Source organism: Acanthopagrus latus, chromosome 7, assembly GCF_904848185.1.
Source record: "Acanthopagrus latus isolate v.2019 chromosome 7, fAcaLat1.1, whole genome shotgun sequence".
Taxonomy (NCBI): Eukaryota; Metazoa; Chordata; class Actinopteri; order Spariformes; family Sparidae; genus Acanthopagrus; species Acanthopagrus latus.
In genome coordinates this window covers 20,723,158-20,748,162 of record NC_051045.1, presented here as the reverse complement: position 1 = coordinate 20,748,162, position 25,005 = coordinate 20,723,158, and the positions used below count along the sequence as shown (strand labels likewise).

The window sequence follows — 25,005 nt, the reverse complement described above, 5'->3', positions numbered from 1 at the left end:
GTCGAGCGAGAGAGCACCCATCAACCAGTAGGTGGTGTAATTGCATCACAAAATCCCTTCAGGACAGCCTGAGTTGTATGAATGTAGTGTTTGTAGATGGGTGCTCACATACGTTGGGCATGAATGAAACAAGGACCCAGTTACTGATTACAGATGCAGAGATTTCCAGTTCTTCTCACAGGGGTTTTTAATTTGGTTTTAAGACTTGTTTTAATCTAAGGACAATAAATAGTCCTGGCTTTATTCTGGTCCAAACAGTGAGGTCCAGTTATCAAAATATTACTTTACTTTCTTACCAATAACACGTTTTTCAGCCCTGGATGTAGTGTTTTCCTCCGTCGTTGATCTCAGTCTAAACACCACTTTTCAGTTGTATCTGGAGGAATTAAACAGTTGTATCATTTAAGATGACTTCCTGAGTCATAGCTGTTTTTTTGACTGCACAGATGAGGCAGTAACATTGAAACGCAGCAAGCTTCACAAGCCAGGTGACCCACATCACTGCAGGCATATGTTACAGTACTCATCATCACTCAGTTTTCTCTCAGTCGATCTCTCTTCTCTCATCCTCCTCCTCCTTGTTCATCCTCATGTCAACACCTGATAACACCTGAAGGGAAAACTGGCTGTGCGACAGCAGTCCAAGACGGAGATGTTTGAAGGTTTTAGATACTAAAACTCATGCATTGCACAGTATTTAATGATGGTGTCCTTTCACTCTATCTCTGTCTCCCTCTCTTTCGTTTTTCTCTGCCCCATTTTCTCTCCCCTCTCTCTCAGAAAATGTAGGCTAGCCACTCTCCTTGAAACAGATTTGGAGTTTGCTGGAACCACATTAGCAGCAGCAACTCCCAAAGGATGGCACTTCTAGGAAAGCCAAGACCACAGTCTCAACCTTAAATGTGAATATTCATCTGTCACTTTCAGTCAAGATTGTACTGCCACTGTGGAGTGGAGGGAAGGTATCCTTCAAAAAGCACTCCCAAGGGGGGGCACACAGACATGAGTGTTATTGCAGGCCAAGTCACACAAATCACATGCAGCGGTGATTATTCACGATTAGTCAAGGGGGAATAGTAAAGTTCACAAGCTAAATGATATCGACCGCCATCATCTACCCTGTGAAACTGAGAAATGTCATACTGATGATGTGGTTTATTTGAGGCGTTTGATTCATTTTTGTAAAGGGCACAGTTTGGAGGAGGTTACACATTTTTAAGAGTGTGTTATTTCTAAAGTTTATTCTCCCAGCAGAGGGAGCCTGGAGGCTTGTTTTTCTTCTGTGTTTGTTGGAACCAAAGATCTAAGCCAATCAGGAAGGGGTTTGAGGAATTAAATCCGGGCTCCCTGTGGCCATGGCAACGGCTTTACCTCTGTGACAGCTGAGGAATGGAAATGCAAGAGGGGAGATGCTACGTGGACTCTGCTGGTGCTTAGCAAACCTGTCAGAAAAGGCACCTATAGCTGCAACCTTAGTGACCCTTCTCCACTTCGACTGCGTCTTTCCGGCAGGGGGAAAACTGACTGTGGGCCTGGACCCAAACAAAGTTAACAAGAACAGGAAGAGGGGAGGAGGGACAAGAATCATCAGTAGTGATGTGCTGACACGGTGTGCACAGAAATAGAAAGAAAAACAGACTGATGAATTCACACAGATGAAATGTGATTTTGAAGGCTGCATGAAGATTTGATAGATAAACTCAGGGGATGAGAGCAGAGCGTGCTGTCCTGTCTGAACAAAGGGGGAGAAGTATGATGGATGGATGGCAAGTTGGGGCGCAGAGTGACTGTGTGATGACTGCAAGGAATGGCACTGAGACAGAGGAAAACCTAAGGTGTTTAGTCATTTTACACTTAAAGGGTAACTCCACCAGTTTTACACAAATGCACTATTGCATAGAGCTGCATGATGGGTGATGTGAGCACCAGGTTTTTTGAAAAGGAAGTAGAATGGGTGGATGACTCCAGTTCTGCTACATCAGTTTTGATAATTTGTTTATAGACTGCCTGTAACGAGTCCAACAGACGTTGTGGTTAATTTCTCCTACGTTACCCACAATGCAACTTAGTCAAATGAGTAGCATCACGGGCAGTTTATGAGATATAGATACAGCTTCTTCTAAAGCCTTTATGCGACTTCTTTTACATATGCTGTAGTACTCCCCAAGACCTGCGATGTGTACAATTGGTGGAGTTTCCCTCGAATACTGTATAAGTGTTTTCTGCTCCTTGTTCTCATTCTGTTTAAGGTGCATGGTCGCTATGTGTTGTAAGTCCATTACTCAGTACTTATGTAATAAAACAATAACACAACATTGAGCTAGAGTGATGGGTTCCTACGATCAAAGTGCAAAGTTAACCAGTTTGCTTAAAGATGTCAGTAACACATGACTGTTTTCCTTTTCGCTATCACATCAGAGGTGCACTTTCGAGGAGAGATCCCACTAATTGCAACACAAATGCAAATACTCTGAACCCATTTTAGAAAATACATTAGAAAACACAAACTCTCACAGCTGTTACAGATCAATGCATGTGTACATGTCTTCTTCTCCCCACTGATCCCATGTTTCTAGATACTGTATCTCTACCAAGGCCACTTCTGTGGGTGTGGTCCTATTTGAGCTTTGCAAATGTGGTTCTGTCTTTGACCCCGCCTATATTTGTATTCTGATATCCTATTGGCTGGAGTATTCTAAAGCTTCTTTTTCTGATTGGCCATTCTTTCTGTCAATCAATGTCAACCTCTCTCTGCTTACTGACTAACCACGCCTCCTCGGCTCGCTTGATCTTGGAGGTCCATTCGTGCGTGTAAAGCAGTGGAGTGCCTCGCCGGGAGGGTGGATGTGTGTTTTTCTGTTCATTTTTACAGGCTTCTCCGGTTGTAATTCGCCATCATACTTCAGGAATAGCGTTAAATAAGGGGTTTCCCTCAGCACTTCGGGTTGTACTTAGCGGCGGTGTGGCGCAACGCTGTAAGCGCGGAGCTCAGGATCACCTTGGCTGCAGCAGCTGCATTACTAGTGTCTTGAGGAGAGTGGAGTCGCTAGGCAGTTGCCAAAAGAAACGGGCAGTTGCTAACAAGTAGTTAGCAAGTCAGCCAGTTAGCCTGCCAGCTAGCCACCTCTCCCTCCTGCCACAGCAAGTCCCACCCTCGGCAAGTGCGTGGACGTCGTAAGAAGCTGCAGCGGTGAAGTCGAGTGCTTTTCCCTCTCAACTTAGCCAGCATCGCTGTACAGCTGGCTGGCAAGCTAAAATAGCCCTCCAGACGTTAGCTAGGTGACGCCAACGTACGACTGTTGGCTTTAACGGCGGACAAGTGTCTTTCTGAGGAGGGCTACGGTCGCTACACTGGCAAAGAGACTGGCTAAAAAGAAGAGGCGAAATAAGAGCGAACAAGGAAGACACCGAGAAGGAGGGGACTGGCTAGTGTAGCCGGGGAGACTGAATTTCACGTAAGTGACACACAGTTGGTAACATTAAGTTAGCTTGCCAAACGGCTTACCGGTCTCGTACAACTTGCTGTGCTTGCATGGCAGCGTTTATCCAGACAGCCACTTAGCTTCATCTGTGGCTTAACGCTAGCTCCTGCAGCCTGTGCGCCATACTATAGCGTAAGCTAACGGTAAATGCTTCCTTGAAGGTGGCACACTAGCTAGCAAGAGCGCTAATGCCTGATGGGTTGAAAGTGAGACTGCACTTGAATCGCAGCCTGTGCACGTTTGCTGCAGCCAGTCTTTATGAGCTAAGTTAAACAACTTTAGTTAAGTAGTCAGCTCGTCAATACGTACATTGAACAGTACACTAAACCGGCTGTCATGAGTATTGGCTAATTAGCTGCTTTGCTAGCTAGTTCACGCCGACCACCCACCCAAGTTAACAGTTCAGTTTCTGGCGATGCCCAGCAGTAGTATTGCGGAACCCAGTGAATGTCGCTGGTTATCTGTTCCCCCCATAGCAAATGTTGGGCTCATATCTGTTTGGTGCAGCTGCAGGGAACTGTGTGTTCCCTGGCTCAACCCTAGATTAAGTGGCCGCTCAGTGACAATGTCACAGCAACACTTCATCTACGACATTACACTTCCTTGCTTATAAATGGCAGTGCAGTGTGTGTTGAGCTGTCAAACCTGATGGTTATTTCTTCACTCTCAGTATTTTTCAGTTGCCGTGCTGAGCTGTCATCAGTCACTTAACATTCTCAGGCTGCACACAGCATACTGCCATAGTAAAAGTCAAAGTCAGCTGTTCAAAGCAACAATTAGGCAGTCCTCAGCCACATCCCTGCCTGATACTAGTGACTCTGTACCCACACAAATTCTTACTTATTTTCTGTCCTTCTGTAGATAGATAGCAAAAGCCGCCACTGAGCCACGCACAACCATGAGTATTGAGATACCGGTGGGCTTGACAGAACTGCTGCAGGGCTACACTGTGGAGGTGCTGCGACAAAGGCCGTCAGACCTGGTGGATTTTGCAGTACAGTACTTCACCCGTTTGCGGGACACCAGAAGTCAGGATGGGGCCGGTGCCTGTGGCAAGACGGGGAAAGGAGTGATGTTCGATGGGGAGCCGATGCAAACAGAGTCTAACGGAGAGGATGACGAAGATGACGATTCTGACTTTGAGCGTAAGTCTATGTTTTATTGTTATGGTTGTCAGCTGTTGCATTTGACATGTGTCTGTGAGTGAGGATGAAAGAGTGTGTTTGTGTGAGGCGGCTGGACGGTGAAAGAGGGAAAGTGAAGGTGGGGGTTGGAGCCTGATGTAGTCAGAAATATATTTCATCTCTTCCAATAGAGACTGGTTTCTTTTAAGTGTGCGAGGCCGACTATATTTACATACACACATTTGCATCCAGAAAATCCCATTGAGCAGACAGTTCAGCGAGGCAGCCCTCATCTGCCAATCATGTAATCTAGGTCTTCTCCATTCTCATTTTCTATCTGGCTACCAGCATCAAAAATAGTGTGTGAAGTTTCAAGGCCTAAAAGGTGTCATTTTGTTTAATTTAGCTTTCCAATCAAATTGTTTCTGAAACTGTGGAAATATATTCAACCATGAAGTGAAATTATTCCTGACTATTCAGATATTCAGGAAAAGCTTTCCACTTTGAGTAGGAAAACTGAAATAGGATTGCACATCACAACCTGACAATCAAAAAAAAGTAAAATTTGAAGAACAAAAAAAAAAAAAAAAAAAATATATATATATATATATATATATATATATATATATATATATATATATATATATATATATATATATATATATATATATATATATAAAAATGCGTTTGTCTTAGCAATAATAGATATACATTTTTATATATAAGGGTTTATGACTGTAAAACTTTTGCCTTCTACCTTTACTTATCATGGGTTTGCAAAAGCACTGCCATGCCATTTTCACAGCATTCCCCTGTCTTCAAAATGACTGGTGGAAGATGTAAGCTGCTCTCTACTCTGTACTGAGCCGCAGAGAGCAGCGTGGCCTAGATCACATCAGCGTGCTGTGGAGCCAGGGGCTGTTACCTTGTGAATGGGGGCTCTGTGGTTTGTCAATGAGTTTATCCATTGTGATGATCTGCTGTGGATGAACTATCTTACATCTACCTTCTTAGAATTAGCAGAGCGAGTCACATTTTTTAAAAAGTAATGATAGAATTTCATAATGTGTTTTGCTTGTGTAAATGTGAAATTAACACAGTCTAAAGTATAACTTTGTCTGTCCATCAGTATCATGGCAATGCTTAAGTGTTGTTGTGAGTGTCACATCTAGGTCTGTGTCAGCAGTGTGAATCCATCAGAATTGTTTTCTGCAACTTGGATACAATTTCTAATGTAATGTTTAGTTCAAGTTTTATTCTTGTTTAATTTGTAGGTTAACCATATTTATCATGCTCCATATGCACATGTTCATCCCTGCTGAAAGCAATATTGGCCAACCTAGTAGATTGGTACAAGCTGGCTCAGGGTAAAAGAGGGATTACAGTTTCTGTTTCTATGCTCACACAAGTGGGGTTTGGCTGCTGTCAAACAGCTGTGACCTCAGCTGAGGGAGCAGTGTGTGCGTGCTTGTGCGTGTGCATGCACATGTTGTGTCTGTGACTGTCTGTGGACATGCACACTTGTGAAAGCAAATAGTGTTATGTCTTGATTTCAAGCCTGTTCAAATTCCAGCCTGGTGACAGCATGAAGCGATTCTTCCTAGTACATTCTGATTATCGATACGTTGAGCATTTTCCACCCCTCTTCCAAGGTAGCAATAAAGGACAGGGAGCTGAAACTGTTGTGCTCCAGGGAGAAGCTGCCTGGATGCTGTGGGTCACACACATGACATCCATGAAAGTAGGATAAACTGCCAGGCTTGTGTACACAGCCTCCAGGGGACATTATTTTTGAGGAGAACAAAAAAAGGCCTGTATAATGAAAGACATCATGTGCTCTTGCCTGACCACTGTTGTAGCCTCATAGGTATAAAGAGTACCATAGTGTTACCAGTACAGCACATGCTCCAGAACGGTTTGGTCTTGTGAAGAAAACACCAAAATAACTTTTTAAACTCGGGATTGCAAAACAGGGATGGATATTATTAGTTATTTCCATAAGTGACGCACACACATCCTGGTGTTCTTAGTTTCAACCCCTCAACACTGAACAGTCCATTGACATTACAGTCACAGTACTTGGACCAAGTTCCAGATCATTCCAGTTTAATGGGGTTTTCTGGTGGCCTAGGGTGTTATCACAACTTCCCAGATTTGAGTCCAACTGGGGGCCTGTGTTAGATGTTGTCATAGCTCTGCTCTCAGCTCTGTATTGTTCACAAGCCTGTAAAGGAAAAAAAGTTTAGTTTTTAGGTTGAAATAGAAAATGTTGTCAAAATTCTTGTGCCAAGATTGGATGAAATAATAATAAGAAAATAATTCGGCATTCAGTAATAGGCATTCTACCACCCCCACCCCTCCACCCCCCTTAGCACAAAGCACATTAAAACACAGTATCATAATACATAGGCCAATGACTAATTTCTTCTGTGTTAAGAAATATGGCCATTGTGAAATATGATATTGCGCTGAGAGGCTCTGTCTTTGCATGGGGGAAGTTGTTTATTGGACTAATGATCAAGATTGAATATGGTTATATAGTTTGGAAAAGCTTCAAGGTGAAATGCCAGTTGTGTAACATGAACATGATCTGTTGTATTCATCTGTTGTAAACTCCCGACACTCTGGTTATCGTCTTTTATTAGGCTACTTACAGTTACAGTGATTCACCAGTGTGCTCTTAACCTTTTATTTGTGCTGCAGGAAATGGCAGTGTTCCGGCTTAACGCCTAAAATGCAAATGAGTTAGACAGCCACCAATGTATTCCCATGGACAAAACAGTGTACTCCTGAAATATGACGTCCTGTTTTACATGCCTTGTTTTCCAAACTCTTAGTGCCTAAGTCCACAGTAGGATCAGTAGACAGGTCTAAGCTGCTTAACAAAGGCAGATATTGTTTTGAATACAAACTGTTGTACCTCCATTATGTCTAGTGATGTTGGGCCAAAGATTTTTAAGCGACCCTTTGTGTCAAGGCTGAGCTTAAGTTATGAAATGGTATACATCTGAATCAGAACTGCTGTATTTTGCATAAGAGTGGCTAACGTATAGGCTCTGCTAGAAAGAATAAGTGTAGTTCAGGATAACCTGCAACCTTTTTTTTTTAAACCTCACTAACCTGTTGAATCCAGGTGACATTTTACCCAGCATTACTTAAGTTACAAAGGGCTGTGGTAGATAAACGAAAGAACAGGGTTTATGCAAAAAAGCTTCAATCCAAGTATGTGTCCTAATATGTGCATGCTTTTTCCCTTCCTTCAAGCTGGCTGGGCTAGTGTCTGGCTGTTCACACAGAGAAACAGGAGGGGATGAATGGATGCCTCTGTGACTGAAATGAGTGGGGCTTTTCATTAAAAGATGGATGGGGGTACAGATGAGTTCCAGGGATGATAATAGACATGAATTTAAATGCGTTTTTATAGGGAAGACAGCAGGGATAACGCAGAGGCTATATGAAAAAGTGATTGAGGGAGGAGAAAGGATGGGGGAAAAAAAATCTGCTCTCGCTAACTCTGAACAGAACATGACAAAGCTTGGTAGCTAGATGACGAGTCACCTGGATACATGACAGAGTTTAAGCTCAGCTCTTATTCATCCCTGACAGCTCGGTTTTTACCACAGGAGAATGGGAAATTTCTGCTAACTTTCAAAGATTTACCTCTGAAATGATGTAATCTGTTTGGGGAAATATTTCTCCTTCCTGAAAAGCAACCAACTAGTATTTTAGAAATCCTACCTATGTGTGTTGTGTTGTTCATTTTATAAGCACCAGTAATTTGAAAGCAGAGGTCTCGGGAAGACACACAACATCAAGAGAAGCCTGCAAAGTGTTTCCTTGTCATCACAGCAGCACTCTTACAGCAGCAAGTGCACATTTTCGGACATCTGTGTTCATTTTGGAGTGTAGTTCAACTTTTGGTTTTAAACATTCACGTAAATTATGACAGATAGCCCATTGCTTGGTGATCTGTAACCATGAAAATGATACAGGCCATGATACAAGGTAATATTACTACGCAGGTTGTCTGTGTGCAAGTTATAGAGAAGATTTGAAATGTCTGAAATTTTATTGAGTAGGTTTAAAGCCTTGCATAGTGTGGAATACAGCACGATAAAGGGTTCTACACTTTAAATTCAGTTGCAAGGATTCTTAGTTGTGTCTGTCTTCTGTTGAGAAATCAAATGTGCATCAGTTTTCTTTAATTTTTTTCAGTGCCCTTCTTTCAAGTGAACTTTTTGTGTACCCTTGGTCTTAATTGTCTCTGTATGTGGGTTTGCATACTAACAAAGACATGCAGGAAATGTGCATGCCCGTTTCCAGAATGCTGTACTGAAATATTTATTTGACCAAATCGACAGTGGTGACATCAACATCAAATCCACCCACCATGTACGTTGATCGACAGTGTGTCTGGAGCAGATAAATGTTCCTTGCATGTTTGCTTGCTGTTAAGCCAGGGGTCGGAGTAGCTCGCATGATCACACACAATGTGGTGAAATCCTGCCTGTCTGATATTCCTCACTCTATAATCTCCTCGTTGTCACCCTGACTCCCTCTCTCTGCCCCTCCCTTCACCCCCCGCTGTTCCGCCACTCTCTCTGTTGTAGTTAATGATTAGGCTGTGTGTTTTGTAGATAAAGTAACTCTTGACTGTCATAACATACATTAGGGTTGCTGTGGTAATAACATTTTCCCACTGGCTAATAAACTCGTGACAACGAAAGTGTATCCATTACACCAGGGCTTTTTTTTTTTTTTTTTTTTGAAAGATGGTCACCATCTGTTTAAAGTGTACCACTAATGCAAACTGAACACTTACTACTGCTGCACCTTCACATCACGACAGGCTTTACACCTCCAACTTCTCAGTAAGATAACCAACTACTTTTCCTTCATTAATGTTTCAGGTTCCCTATTAGTATTGGGTCACTTTGACAAGAAATACTCCACCATCATGTCAGTTGCCTCTCCTCACACTCGTCACCTGATAAGTGACTCCTGCTACTCTTTGCTGCGACAATCCTGCTGGTTCTCCTACATTGAGAAGACACATTCAGTTTGTTATTGTAGTGTACGTCATCCAAGTTAGTATTGATTCAACACCCTTTAACCCCAGTAATGCTAATTACCATGTCAAGCCTAACATACATAGGAAGGTTTTGTTGCGTACTATTCTCTTTCCCAGTCTGTTTCTCTTTGTATCCTATTATCATCTAATTCCCATGTATGTTCTTTGGTTTCTACTTCGAAAGGTTTTTAACAAATTTTCCTTTGTGACAATTTCTATTCAGTTATGTGTGTGTGTGTGTGTGTGTTTGATAAATAGACATTACACTGAGCCCTTATAGGTGCTCATAATTAGCGCAATACGCAGAGCAGCAATGTCCGTGTTCATTATCCTGCAGGTTATTTTCGTGTGTGTATGTGTGTGTTCACGGTTGTATGAGCGATTAAAAGGGAGAGGGATTGCATGCGTGCACAGATGCCCCCTCACTGTGTGTGTACATTTGTATATCTGTATAGGTGTGTGTGTGCGTGTGTGCATGTGGCAGGTCTCAGCACGGTGTTGTGCAACAGGTGACCTGATTAGCAGGCTGCAGTGTGTGTCCAGTGTGCTTTTAGCCTGCAGGCAAATCTAATGCAGCCTAGCATCCCTACAGAGACCTGCTGCACTGGCTGACAGACAGCGCTAAGTGGAAAAGCCCTCAGATGGCTCATGCTACTCAGTCTGGCTTTCTGACTGTTTTTTAATACGGTACCTGTCTGTCTCCCAGACTTATCCCTTCAGGTCTTGTCTTTCTTTCTCTCTGCGTGTACTTATTTTTTCTAAACACTCAGTTTGGCTCCTTGCCCAGTTAACTCTCTAAACATGTATGTCTGTGTGCTGAACATACTCTCTCTTGCTCTGTGTGTATGTTTCTTTTCCTTTAATGTTTTCCTCAGTTTCATGTACCTGTAAATCTGTTTATATCTACCTGTTGATCACCCTCTCTATTTGATTGTCTTATTTTTCTGTTTGTTTTTGTGTCATTCCTTTGAAAGCCAGTCTGCTGGTTTGTCATATTCCCTGCCTACCTGCTGTCATCCTACATTGCCTTTCTTATCTGTTTTGTCTCTTTGTTCAATCCCTCTGTAGCTGTATCTCTGCTTCTCTGTGTACCTCTTTCACCACCTCCCTTTTGGTCTTTTTCAGTATTTTTATACATCTCCTTCCTTCTGTCAGCATATGTTGGTACATGACTCGTCAAAGTATTTTTTTGTATCCCTTTCTGTGTCTTTATTTTTTTATTATCATAGGGAGCATGTTAGAAAATATTAATAGTAACTGTTGCAGACATACTATGTTGAGCAAACTAGATACTGGAGATGAGGCAAAAACAACCTTAAACAATGCAGTGCAGTGTCAATCAATTCTTAGGCCACAGTTCCCATGACAGAGACACGCTTTCAAATTAGGAGGAATAAAGCATTGAAAGTCTGTGTCAACTTGTAGCTGTCTTTATCTAATCTCCATGTAAGGCGATGTGTCTGCGCATCCACCAAGACATTTTTGTGGTTGACAAAAGGACATAAACAGGGCAGTGTATTTCTTCATTCTATTAGAAGGCCATAGTGGCAGTCTGCAAGAGTATAAACAGACAGAACTGGAAGAAAGGAAAAACAAATATATGTACATATTTCTGAGTCAATGAAAGAAGAACAAAAAGGATAAATCCTGTGACTGTGGGACAACCTGGACTGCTTGCTTTTACCATTAAACATTATTTATACTTTGGTATCCCCTAATTCTCTGTTCACAAGCCATCTTTTGTAGCATTGCAGAAAAATGAGGAAATAGAGGGGGTTGGCAGGCATTTAGGCTGTGGCTGTACATCCTCATCCGCTACCCCTGTTTAGAGTTCACATGGCCCCCTTCCTCCAGCACACACTGTCTCTGTAAAAAGTGATGTTTCCTCCACTGACCATCCGGTCCACCTAAAGCCTTAGCTGATATACCACATATGATGGTACTAGATGGAGGTCTGAATGAAGTGAACATAACCCACAATATGTATGTAAATGTGTTAACCTCCTACTCTAAGTCATCTAGATTTAACGAGGGTGTGTTGCGCGTCCTTTCTCACTTTTTGTTATTGTGAATTTACAAAGCATTAGAAGTGCCTCTCATTTCAAACTGCATTGCTAGTAAGAAACAACAGCAACACGGGATAAAAGCCAACTTTCACTGTAACAAGAGGCAGCAAAGCGATTTGCATCAAAGCCCTGCACAAGTGGGTGATGTTTAAAGAGAAACACTCAGTGGCCATGGACCTAAACTGACCCCTGATCCACTATGTACAGAAAGAGGAGGGAGTAAAAATAAGAGGGGGGCATTTATGGGTGGGGTCGGGGATACGAGGATGTTGGAATAGTCACAATGGAAGTTGTTCTTTAGAGAGAGAGGGTGTTTTAAAAAATTAATTAATCATTTCAATTATTTGAACATTATAGGAGTCTTGGTATAAATTCATACAAAGACTTTTATTGTCAGTTTGTCAGTATTTTCACTCCGTTGCCAATTTGATTACTGCATTATGTACAGAAGATAAGACTGCAACGATGCAAATTCATCAGTCGGCCAGATAACAGCTATGAAACTAACATTGGGCAGAAACAACACTGCTACTGGAAGTGATGCCCATGTATTGATGCCTCTCTCAGGAGAGAAGTGGGAGTACAGAGGGGGTGAAGAGAAGGGCATGGGATAGAAACAAAGTTAGGGAGGGAGATGAAGGGAGAACAAATGAGAAGAAACTCAAAACAGAACAAGACTGAGGAGGAGGAGGAGGAGGATAAGCTGGGCTGAGAGTGGTCAAATTACAGAGGATGTGGGAATCGGGCCTCCAGCGATCAATGTTGTGACTGGCTCCGCATTCATCTCAAAGATTTTAGGATCATCAGTTATTCCAGAGAATTAAACACTCCTTTTTTATTTGATTTTTTTACATTAAATTGTTTTATGCGTGCCATCCTACATATTATAAGTCATTTATGTTGTGTTTTTATGGCAGTCTCAGTCTCAGCGGTATTCCAGCATTAACCCAGTTAGGACACTGCTTTAGCCAAAGTAAGGAAATATTCTGCATTTGAGGTTTCACAACATTTTGTCACACATTCAGCAGTCTGTTTTATAATGCATGCCAAAGATGTACCCTTGTGAAAGAACGCATTACTCTATACAGTATATCTTCCATTGTTTTGTCATTTACAAGCGCGCGTTGCCACTATCTCATTCTTGGCAAACATGCTTCCTGTGTGGCCGTTTTCCAAGTGCTGTGTCTTTCCTCCGGGCAACCATCTTTGAGCTCCATCTCCCAGTTGAATTTACTCATGTGTGTATATATGTGTTTACAAGGAGGCTTGGAGCTGTGTTTTTGAATAATGTCAATGGAGGATAGAAGGGATAGTACAGAAATGATGGCAGCACAGGGGTAAAAATACTGGAGGGAAACGGAAATGTTGAAATGTGGACATGGTGACCTTATTTATCACGCCATGCTCAGGAGCATGAATATGAATGGGATAGTTTCTTTAAGAAAACATGTACGCAGCGTACAAATAAGCCTATTTAGGATAAGGTTGCATCATTGCAGTTATGCAAATACAGTCGGTGATTTGATTCAAACATTTATCAGCACTATCTCAGGCCACCAGATCTTTTTAAATTTAACTATGCTTAGTTACTCAACATGGTAGCTGTAGGTAGATAAACTTGCCACCTGCAGTTCTTGGTTGTCATTGTTTCCTAACCTAGCAATATGAGATAAGAGTGAATTGCCCTGGGTTTTTGGACGAGTAGGTTATCTACCTTTTTAAAAAAAAAAAAAAAAAAAATCATTTTCTAGACTTGCACAACAAAAGCTTGTGAAAACAGGTCATAGCAACATGTTCAATTTGTCCTCCGTTGTGGAGTCGGCTGCAACAGCCTTAATCATGGTCAGACTGACAGAATGAGAAAACACATGCTTTATCTCTGTCACACTCCTGGTTGCTTTTTTCTTCGCAAATCTAGACACGTTTAGATCCCTACCGCTCTGAAGCATGGTCCACCACAGCTTTGTTTCTAATCCGTTGGTCTGTCGTTGTATGTCAGCCATCACTCGCTCATCCTGTTTGCCCTGAACCTACTCTCTTGTCCTTTCAATCCTCCTGTCTCCCTTGCTCTGCATGTGTTGGTCTCGTACAGGCCCAATCTCATTAGACAAGATGGCTTAGAGGGAGAAAGGGTTATATGGGTGGTTTAGCTGAACCGTATTTGGCACGGTAAGAAAGAGAGAATTAACAGGGGGAACAAGTGTAGAGAAAGATGGAGAACATGAATGAGAGGAGACTGAATGAGAGGGAAAGTAGCAGGTTAGAGCCAGCCTTGAAATGCCAGCCAAATACAGTTAATTTCTGCCTTGCACTGCCTGGTTTGTCTACCCTTTCAGACACCTTGGCAGGCAGGATGTAGATATCACTAAGAGGTACTCCAGAAAATATGTTTGTCTTGTAAACTGTGAAAAGTGGCTGTTTTTGGAATCCTTCTTACCTGCCTCAACTCCAGCCAGTCACTCCAGCCATCTGGACATAACCATGTCCCTCAAGTGTCTGTGGAGCAAAACATGACCATGCATTGGATTTCTGTGCAAAAATAAATGTGATTCCAATTTAGCACTGTAGTTTCATGATGTCAAGAAATGCAGCCTTGTGAAGCAGATTGAATCACAGCTCTTCAGATTATGAGTCAGGATGGAGAGATGGATTTCATGAAGGTGACAGCGGCCTAGTTCTGGTATAGTACAAGAGGTGTACAAGAGGTGTTTCATATTTGGCAGATCATCTGCGCAGATGTTTCTTTTGGGGTTATAATAAGGGCATTTAATAATAAGGACTCCATTAAACGAGGTACAAAAATGTTCAATTTTAGTGTAATTTGTTGCCCATACAATATGTGGAAATGTGTGTCTCCAAATATACTACACGGGCAATGGTGATTTATTTTTTGCACTCTTTTACATCACCCGTTCAGTGTAACCTTAGACCAGGGTTATGAATGTACTTTGACCGTGCTGGGTGGACAAAAGAGTTCCCTAGCCTCCAGCTTGTGCGAGTTTTAGAAGAGGGATGATGGTTTGGTTTTCTGCCAAATTGGCTGTTAGAGCAGACAGCTGAACAGACAAAGAGCAGTGTGTCGCTCACACCCTGCCTCAGATATCATTCTGACTTGTCAACTGAAGAGTTGAACACACACGTGAAAATGGGGTATATTTTATAAATTCTGCACCGATGCTGTAAGTTCTCCCTTGCTTTTACACAACTCGAAACTAGTAGACATGTTTAAGGCCGCGTATTATATGGCCTTTTTATTTTCGTGGAAGTTGCTGGAATTTGTTCATAAGTTTTTAAGAAATGTGACCTCCTTGTTGGAGGCAATGAGATGATCTGCTCCTTCTCCTACATTGTATAATGTGGACCCTCACTGGCACATAAAACCGTCTATTCTTCTAGTAGCAGTTTCCAATGAATCCCTACCCCCACCACATTTTTGATGAATCCTAAGGCTTAACACCACACCTTTTTAAAAAAAAAAAAAAGCAAAAACAACAGAAATGATGTATTTACAAAACTGAGTTGATTCTGGGTTTAACATGTAGGCACGAAAATGGCACCGGCCATGGTCACTATACAAGCCACTGACATTGAAACTGCTCTCAGCCAATCTCAGCTGGAAGTGGCTGATGGGCAGTGGCCTCGCTTCATCATGATTCAGATAAAGAAACTTGGGAGGTCAGTAGTAGTTCACAGCCCACAGTTCTTTTAAAGTATATTTTATCAGTCTATTTGCATAGCCTTTTATATCGCTGTCTTTCTGTTGCAGTTCTGATAATGTGTGTTTGTGTAACCCTCTTACTATTTATCTTCTTAAAGGGCAGCTGCACTGTCAGTGAGGGATAAAGTTGTCATTGAAAGCAAGAGAGGGATAAAAAATAGTGAGAGAGAATGAGCTCAAACTGTTACTTTTTGCCCCAGCTGTTAAGGTTGTTTATGCATAATTGTATATTGTATAAACCACTTTTCTTCCTATGCTAGCCTGCGTTACTAAGGACCTAATTAGCATGACATAACCAAAGTTTGACCTGCTCACCACACTCAGGTACCTGATCCAGTGTTATTGTTTTGTCTTTTTATGGCTGCAGTCTGATTTAAGGTAAGCATACAAGTGTGCATTCGGAGTTTCCATGGCACGGGAAGTGGTACCCATGTAGCTCCAAGTCAAATTGTATTACATTTAATGACCTTACTCTAAACATAGGCTTGAGAATGTGGAGGTTTGGAGCTCTTTTGTGACTGTAAATGGTCACGTAACGGGAGGCCAGATTGGCCTTGTTTACGTTACACCCCAGTGGTTTGATGAGAGTAAGTTGCGCTCTCCTACCCGCAGGCTGGCCACTAATGTTATTCTGCAGTTTGACATTTTACCACCGCACTGGACCTCTGGCTGATATTGTGCAGTACTTGTGTGTTAATGCCATTCAGATCTAACCCGCACATTAGTAAACTTTTTAACCTGGGGAGCCAAAATGAATAAATTGAGTGTCATCCTCGGGATAAGAAAACATGTCATTGTGCTTGTCATGTGGAGACTTGATGTTTTAGACCCAGATGTTGGTGCCTGAGTTTTTGTAATTGTTAATGCCTTCCCAGGCTGCTGGCCTACTACTGGTCCATGTAGAGCCTCCAGGGTCTGAAATCTTTATCTGTGTGTCAAGACGCCAAATAATTACAGCCCATCTCTTGTGGGTTTTCCTTATGGCGAAAGAGGCAATATGTTTCCATGAGAGAAGCTCCAAGGGGTAGAGCAAAGTTATTTGTTGGGGTTGACACTGTTAATGTTGCAGTAAACCTGCAACATATAGTTTCATAAACTCATTGTCAGATATGGTCAGAAAACAGATTCCTTTCTCCCACATTCTGTGATGTCACATTCTACAGGTCACAGGTAACACTCCTCAGGTTCTGCAGGTTTACGGCTATGCAGGCTGTTACTGATAACATGGTGGACTTTGTGAGCAGAAGTTGAGTCGAAATGTGCTTGCAACACATACCAGCCTCATGTGGTAATGCTTAAAGGCGTTCAGATTATTTTCACAGTTTGTAAACTGAATCTTTGTTATATTGTAAAATATAAACAATTTCATTCATATTCCTAAGCAGTGGCTCAAGTTCACATTACACTGCACTGTTTTGATAAAAGCACAAAGCAAAAACCATTATGTCCACTTCCTGCTTGTTCTCTGAACAACTGTCTTTTCCAAACTGCTCACTATTTACCCTTGAGAAAAGAAGACTGGGAAGTGCAACTCATAAACAATCTACAGTCAGTTATTTAGGTTGATCTCTTCAGAGGTCTGAGGTCATCGCTGTTTTAAACAAATTACTTGTTGCATTTATGGGAGTTTTCTAAGAGCTGGCTTACAGTTTCACAGTTTTCTTCCTTATCAACACCAAAGTCATACTTACATGCTGGCTATTGTAAATGAATGGACAATTTGATTAAATTTCATTAATTTTCTCACATTATTGAATATCGAGCACAGGCAACAGTCTGAAATTCTACTTTGCATCCGTATTAAGTCATATGGCTGTGTTATTATAGGATGATAAAATGCCGTAGTCTCTCAATACTCTTCTGAACTAGTGAATTGTGACCTTACTTGGGTCAGTCTCAGAGCAGCATGTCCTGCAGAAAAGTGGGACAGTCAGGTCAGGAATTAACAGGCTAAGTAACCACTAGTAAATTAAGTGGGCTTTTAAAGCTGTTTTGTGTTGCTTTCATGCAGCATATCTTGTCTCCGTGCCCTCTCTTATATGTTTGATGTGTCCAGTAACTGAAAAATATCACACTTATTATTACTCACTTATTTATAAAACAGTAATTTCTGCTTTTTTCACTGCAACCTCTGCTGGCCTGTGTGGGGAATGCATAGTATTAACACTACCAGGGTCATGGGGGGATTTCCATGGACACTAAATAAGCACTTTCTCATGGCGCACTAAGATACTTTGACAAAGCCTGTGCTTAATGGTGTGTGTGTGTGTGTGTGTGTGTGTGTGTGTGTGTGTGTGTGTGTGTGTGTGTGTGTGTGTGTGTGTGTGTGTGTGTGTGTGTGTGTGTGTGTGGTTCCAGTACTGCTGCTACCAACGCGTAAAACACTAGCTGCTGGGCTGATAATGTGTGGACTGTACAACCTGTGGAATTTCTGTTTGAAAATTGTTATTGTTATAACTTGTGTGTGTGTTTTGGCCATACAGACCATGCACTAAGCAGTGTGTTAAAAAAAGGTATGGACACAAACAAACGTAAGCAGCAGAAGCGTTCTGTAAATTAATCATTTGATGAAACCAGAAAGAAAAACACCTGAAAAGTTGATTGTGGTTTCTTTCCTTATTTTAGTAAATGTCCGATAAGTTACAATGGCATCGTCTTTCCATTAAGCCTCAGTTTAATTCAGTTTAATTCTGCAAATTAATTAGTTTAATTTTTGAGTCATCTGCTACCTAGCAACTTATGTATTTATTAATGGGTTACAGGAGAGTTACTGCAGATGCTTTGATCATAGAATTACTTTTATGTGATAATTAACACACTGTCACCATCTGCTTGTGGCATGCTAAAGATTAGACATTGGTAAACCATGGAAAGGTCGTCAGGTTAAGTCAAGCTTTAAAGGGTTAAGAGGCATCAACAAATCTGGTGCTGCTGGGAAAGGGTTAACAGCAATGCAGCTATGAGCAGGACATTGCTACTTCCTTTTAAGGGCTTAAGTCCTCTGGAGAGAGCAATAGACAGAGAGAGGGGGAAAGAGAGGGTGAGATACTGGGAAAGGGACTGACTCAGATATGGGGCAAGGGGAGACGGAGAATGTCAGAGAGAGAGAGAGAGAGAGAGACCAACAGGGAAATGGATAGAGTTGGTTAATAGAAAAGGTAAAGAGAGTGAGAAGGGAGCTGCATGGTGGGAAAAAGGGAAGAGCGTGAGAATAATGGTGGAGGCTTGATGACATAGGAAGCAAGCGGTAATGGCTATGAGAGAGGAGTGAGAATGAAACAGAAAAGCTTACAACAAACAAGAAAACAAAAAATGGAAAGGGAGGAATGTGAAAAGTGCGCTGATGCAAGAGAATGAGTGAGAGAAACATTTACAAGTGTTTTTGTGTGGCAAAAACTTTGTTTGAAAGGGAAATGCAGCATGGTGGGGAAAAAAAAGACAACACAACAAAAAATTGACAAAAAATGCTCCATTAGAGAGAAGAGGTATTATTTAAGTAATCAAATAGACCCCTGCTGTAAATCTGTTACAGAGGAAACCCCAAGTGTGTATTTTTTGTGATTGGGGTATATGTGAAGTGTAGATATTATTTGTGTGTAAATATTTGTATATTTATAAATCTCCTTCCCTAGTGTTACTGATATCTTGTTACCTCATATCTTTGTTTGTTTACAACTTCTGTGTAGTCAATTCAACATTCAAACAAGTTCTCACAGCCATAAATCACAGAGCTGAAAAACCATAAACTGGTACAAGCTTGCAAATGTATAACTCATGTACAGAAAGAGTGAAAGAACTTATATTAACTTAAGAGATAAGATATGACCGGGAATGTAAGTTTACTATATGCGTGTACGCTAACTCAATAACATGTTAATCTGTTTTACTACTCGGCGCTACCAGTTCACCCTGTTAACCATCAGTAAACTAGAAAAGAGTGTCACTATGGGAGACGTAATGTAATAAACTGTGAAATATCTGCACGTGTCAGAAAGCATCTTTGCTGATAACACAGCCTAATCAGATTGTCCCAAGGCCATGCAGTCTGCCAGTCGGTTTCCCAGTTACACCACTAAAAATGGCTGAAGTCCAAGCCTCTAGAATTTCACTTAATGGATGCGAATGTGATGGCTTCTAAATCAGTTGTTTTTCCTAATCATTGCCCTTCAGAGTAATTTGCATGACACATCCGTCTTGTCTGTTTTCACTGCAACTCTGCATCAGTATATAAGAATTATTACTTCAGAAGAAGCATTAAAATTTTATTTGACTTAATGATGGTTGCAGTTTGCAATTAATCTGCAGTACACAAGTGTGCTGAACCATGCTACGAATCATGGAACAACTGTTTTATGCGAGAGAGAATGAGCACAAATACGGTCCCACAAGCTTCCTTTAACTTTTGCAGGGTTTTTTTTTCACTGAAGTTTTGCCGCCCAAAAAAATGGTATTAAGCACAGTCCTAACCTTAACTCACTTTAACCAGAATCCTCATACTGATTTTAGCGTCTTGAAATGTTGTTTCTTTAAATCCATCTAATGTCCAAACAGTCCAGATTTCTGATTTATGTGTTTTTAAAGTCATTTGTCATGATATATACAGATATGAACTTGTAAGCCAACAAGTCAGTATAACCACACAGGAGCTCCATTGAACTTGGTGCCTTGCTCTAAGCAGTCTCAAAGGTATTTGCCACAATGTTTCATAATGGTGAGAATAATGTCAGAAACTCGCTCTCTGTAACCTCTATACTGCCGCCAGACACATTAGAATGTATTATTTCTCAACAGTCGACTCCATTCATGTCATCTATTTTTCCAGCTGACTCTCATGTGATACAAACAGCCACTGGCATGAAAACAGCCAGTACTGATGACACACATTAACTCCATGTGCGTGTGACAAAGGAGAATTCCACCGTGAAATACGATCCTATTGCTGTTATTCAAAATATATTTTTAATATTCAGTATTTTGAGTTTCTTCTCAATCCATTTTGTAAGGTCCCAGTTTGCTAGAGGCAATAATTGATGTGTTATTTCACACTTATAATTTGCCTCCGGTGTGACGCACCACAGCTGGCAGACATGACATGTCAGCAGTCCTGATACCTGCATTGCACTACATATTTTACCCGAAATGACACAAAGGATGTCATTATTATGTTAATGTTTATTATCAACTGTCTGCTCCCTCTCTTTGGACTCCAGCTGCATCAGAGTGGTCAAAGTATGTCTCTGTCTTGACATTTGTGTAGTTGGTTAAATTTTCCACAGATCCTGAAACCATAGGAAAATGTTTACATGATGGCTCCTGAACTTTAGTATGGACCACTTGGAAGCTGTATAAAACAGTGGCAGATTAAATCTAAATGATGCCCACACTTATTTTCACTAGGGGCAACAAATCTAAGTGAAAATCAGTTTCATCTGATTTGCTCCTTTTCAAAAGTCATGAACCTTCCAGTGATAATTATCTTATACTAAACACAGTGACCTATATTGCAGTGTAGTCTCTAATACTAACTTTTTCATTCTAAAAGACATAATAAATTCAGTAAAATATGTCACTATAAATATTATATAAATATACAAATATTGTCCAGATTGCCCACACCCTGAATCATTTAAAATGCATTTAAAATCTGTGTTGGGCTGGACAGCCGTTTTAAAGAAAGCAGTACTAGATTGTAGTGCATGTATTGTATTGTCAGGCTGTGTGCGTATTAGTGTACCTCCTCTGCTGTCTGTGCCTCTGCTTTTTATTATGCGGCTCTCCATATACACTGCGAGTTTGCAGTCTGCATGCATAATGTGTGCAATTGTGTGCAATTTTTAATAACTTGTAATGTATTGCAGACATTATGTGCTTTTTGATTAGATTCCCACATTAGCCAGGCATTGTATTGCAAGCTGTAGAGCCTGCAGTCAACGCTGCTGAGCTCAGCACTTCAGCACACATCGACTGCTGACATATAGAGGCAGACTACATATATCTACTCTGCGGAGGAGGACGCGCAGGGATAGGATTTATGTTTGTTCCTCTCTGCACAGGTCTCGGGGAAAAAAGAAAATGGGGCTGGAGGAAAAAATGAGGAAAAAGACTTGGAAAGACCAGAAATATATTGATAACAGATCATGATGACTCAAAGTTGGGTGAAGATGAGAAGATGATCAGGTTGTTGGCAATACAAGCTCCTGGAGAGGATTAGAGGGTGATGCCACAATTTCAACAATCACCTCTCAGCTGTTTTCAAGGGAAATTATTAATTATATGGTTTTTGTTTATCATGTTTATTTCACAGTCAGCCACTGTTTATTATAGTATAGGAAATGCTGCCCCACTGTGCTGTATGAAGAAGCTGCATGTGATTAGAAGGCAAGATTCTAGAGGGATTTCTGGGTATACGTGGGTGTGCAGTAGGAGATTGGCGCTGATGTGCTTTATTGAGTCTGCTTTCAGCTTGCCAGTTGTTGCATGTCTTCCTCCTCATTTGTGTGTCTGTATGAGGCTGCACATGTACGCATGTACTGTATGTATGGGGTTCTCCTCTGCCTGCTTTACGGTGTGCCAAAGTGCATAATTAAGTCCCCCTGTGAGTGCATGCCAGCAGAGGCTGACAATGACGTCTGAGGCTGCTGGTGCTGTAGGAGAGGCAACACGTGAGGGAAGCTCCCTGCTCCACATCTGACCCTGCCGTTATCAATCAGACCTTGAGAGGAGGAGAAGTGGGGTGGGGGGTGATAAGCGGCAGAGGAGAGAGGCAGAGAGGGAAAAAAGAAAAGAAATGGAGAGACAGAGTGGGAGGATAGAAGGAGGAGGACCAGATGGCTGGGCCCTTGTTAAGGAAGAGGAATGTGGGGGAAAATAGGGAGATACTGTAGGTCAGAAGAGAAAAGGGAAGAGATGGTTGTATGACTGTGTTAATGCAACGTGATTAATAATTTAGTATCAAATTAATCCTATATTAATATTGTTTATAAGTACCAATAGTCAATTTTTGTCACACTATAGATATGGAAGTATTTGGTAAAAATAAAGTAGTATTGTTGATCTTTCATATAGTTGCCCAGTCCTTGTATTTATGAGATGCTTTTGAGGAGAAATATCAATATATATTTTTAATCACTGTATAGCCTAAAATATATATATTTTAAGGCATGGCTATAGGTGTTAAATCAACCTTTTACCATTGTGCTTACTTGTGCACTCAAACTTTTAAATTTCTCAGTAAATAAAAGTTGCCACTGGTTCCCTCGACTGTGTCTGACAATCATAGAAAAATGGAAGAACAATAAATGACTGGAAAACTTGTCAGCCCTCTGTGCTTGAAATGGGCACAAATTGGCCATTTAGGTGACAAAAATGTCACTGAGTCAGCCACTGAAGCATTAGGAGAGTGCCTCTGAAACTTGAGAAAAAGGAAGTCAAACAGCTTGATCTTCTCCATTTAATGCAACGAATGAATAGGCAGGCGCCATTCATAGTCTACATGACTATTTTCAGTGATGGGCTGAAAGACCGCCAACAGCACCATCCCCAAACATGATCCAGCTCCTGTCACTATTTTATTCTGCCAAATCCATCCTGTCCAATAGATTAAAGGCTCCAAATGGTGGTTGACTCACTGCCAAAGTGGCTAATGTAATGGACAGACTTGTCCTTTTTAAAGCACAAATTTTCCCTGTGTTTTTGCCGATTCTATTCAAGGAAGCAGTGGTAAGAGGGAAGCCAGGAGGTGTGAACAGCAACAGGTGGGCGGACAAATAACAGACCTGTCCGAACTTAGTTTACGTCACCAATTTTCCTTTAAATTCTCCAGTTGAAAGCCAGCTGTTACTTCCGTAGTTTAGGTTCGGGTTCATTTAATCCTTACCAACTGTGTCGCCAGATCTTTTTCTTTTTCATTTGTTTGTCTTCATCTGTTCCGCTCTTTCTCATCCATCTTACCAGTCTAACCTCTCTGGAGCCATTTAGGGACAAAAGATTAGCAAAATGTGCAATATTGAAATTTGAAGTGAATGAGGCAGAGTGGCCACATTGAAGTTCTCCCCTCCAGCTAACTGGCTGATGTATTGACGGGCCCAGCAGACAGACAGTCACACATTGAGAATGGCTGTAAGGAAAATCGATGGAAAACACCAGACAAGGACAGACATATCGCTCCCTTTTTCCCTTCTTCATTTATTCACTCAGTGGGCTCTGTCTCAGTGATTATCCTTTTCTTCTTTTGTAATTGTTTCTCTACATGTTTTTTTCTGAATCACCAGTCATCATATGCTATAATCATCCTCTTATCCCCTTATCCTTTTTATCCTCCTCTTTCAGTATTTATACACAGAACAAATCTGTAGCTAGTTTGCTGTCTGTCCATCTTTTCTTTCCCCTTTTTCTTTATATCTCTCATTTCTCTTTATATATCCACAGGCATGTAAACTAGCTTACTAATCATCACTGCCATCATTTTATCCTGTCTTTTTCTCACCGTTTCCTTTTTATCCCATCTCCCCTTCTGGTCTGTCATTTTGTATATCCCCCTCTGGTTCTCCCTCTGTCCTCCCCTCTCTCCTTTTCTCTCCCCCTCCATCTCTCTCTTCTCTCCATCTGTTAATGCTGTTATGGCAGTGAGTGGGAGTATAGGGAGGGATGGAGAGAGATAGAAAGAGAACGTGAAAGGAGGTGGTGGTGGGGAGGGGGGGGGGGATCTACCACTTGGATAGAGGATAAGGGGGGTGGATGGAAGAGGGAGGGGGAAGGGGGTAGAGTTGTTATGGTGATGAGATCTTCTTTGTGTTAGGTTGCTAAGGCAACTTCAGGCGTACACTTGATACAGCCACCATCACCATCACCACCACCCGCAATCCCCCCCAGCCACATGACTGTAGGGAGAGCACTTCACACATTGCACACTCAGACTAGCACACCCACACATCGAAACACACAAATGCACGTGCACGCACACACTTTTTTTTTTTATTATGTCCACCTGCTCTTGACAGACAAAACTGCATTTTATGTGACTGTTGGAGACAGTGTATGATTCATTTTCAAATCAATCGAACCACTGCGACTGAACACGTGTTGACCAACCTTCTGCTTTTGGTTTTAAAAGGACAAGAACATCAAACTCACTATTGTTCCTCCTGTTCACTTGACTTTTTAAAGATTTCCCCACAAGCTCCAGGCTTACGTGTGCAGTTGATTACTAGTTGTATAATATTTGCTTGGGTAGAGTTTGAGAGCTAACAGACTGTAAGGTAACTTGACTCTTGAGTCTAAACAGTAAAAGTTGAACCAAGGCAAGAATATCCACACAACTATTGCATTCTTCAACAGTAATGTAGGGTATGTAAAGATATAAAGGGTACAAACAAAGAGGAGCGACACAACAAATACGTGTTCCCTTGCATGACCTGCTTTGTTTGCGTCTATGCATAGATCTTCAATTGTGTGTGTGTTTTCATTGGTCTTTGTGCCTCTTTACTGCGGTACCTGCAGTGATCTGACCTGTTCACGAGTTTGACTTGGATCAAAACAAATCATT

At 41.4% G+C, this 25,005-nt stretch overlaps 1 protein-coding gene across 2 annotated transcripts in view; it reads left to right on the top strand.

Annotated features, from left to right (window-relative positions):
* Nucleotides 1-2,764: 2,764 nt before the first annotated feature.
* Nucleotides 2,765-25,005, top strand: part of prkar2aa (protein kinase, cAMP-dependent, regulatory, type II, alpha A) — a 42,344-nt gene continuing 20,103 nt past the window's right edge. The window contains exons 1-2 of one of the 2 annotated variants that reach the window (XM_037103724.1): nucleotides 2,765-3,455; nucleotides 4,348-4,627. In XM_037103724.1, coding sequence (XP_036959619.1) covers nucleotides 4,381-4,627 — 247 coding nt within the window. In that variant the 5' untranslated portion in view covers nucleotides 2,765-3,455; nucleotides 4,348-4,380. Of the gene's footprint in view, nucleotides 3,456-4,343; nucleotides 4,628-25,005 lie in introns of both variants that reach the window. The other variant, XM_037103723.1, reaches the window with a different exon arrangement.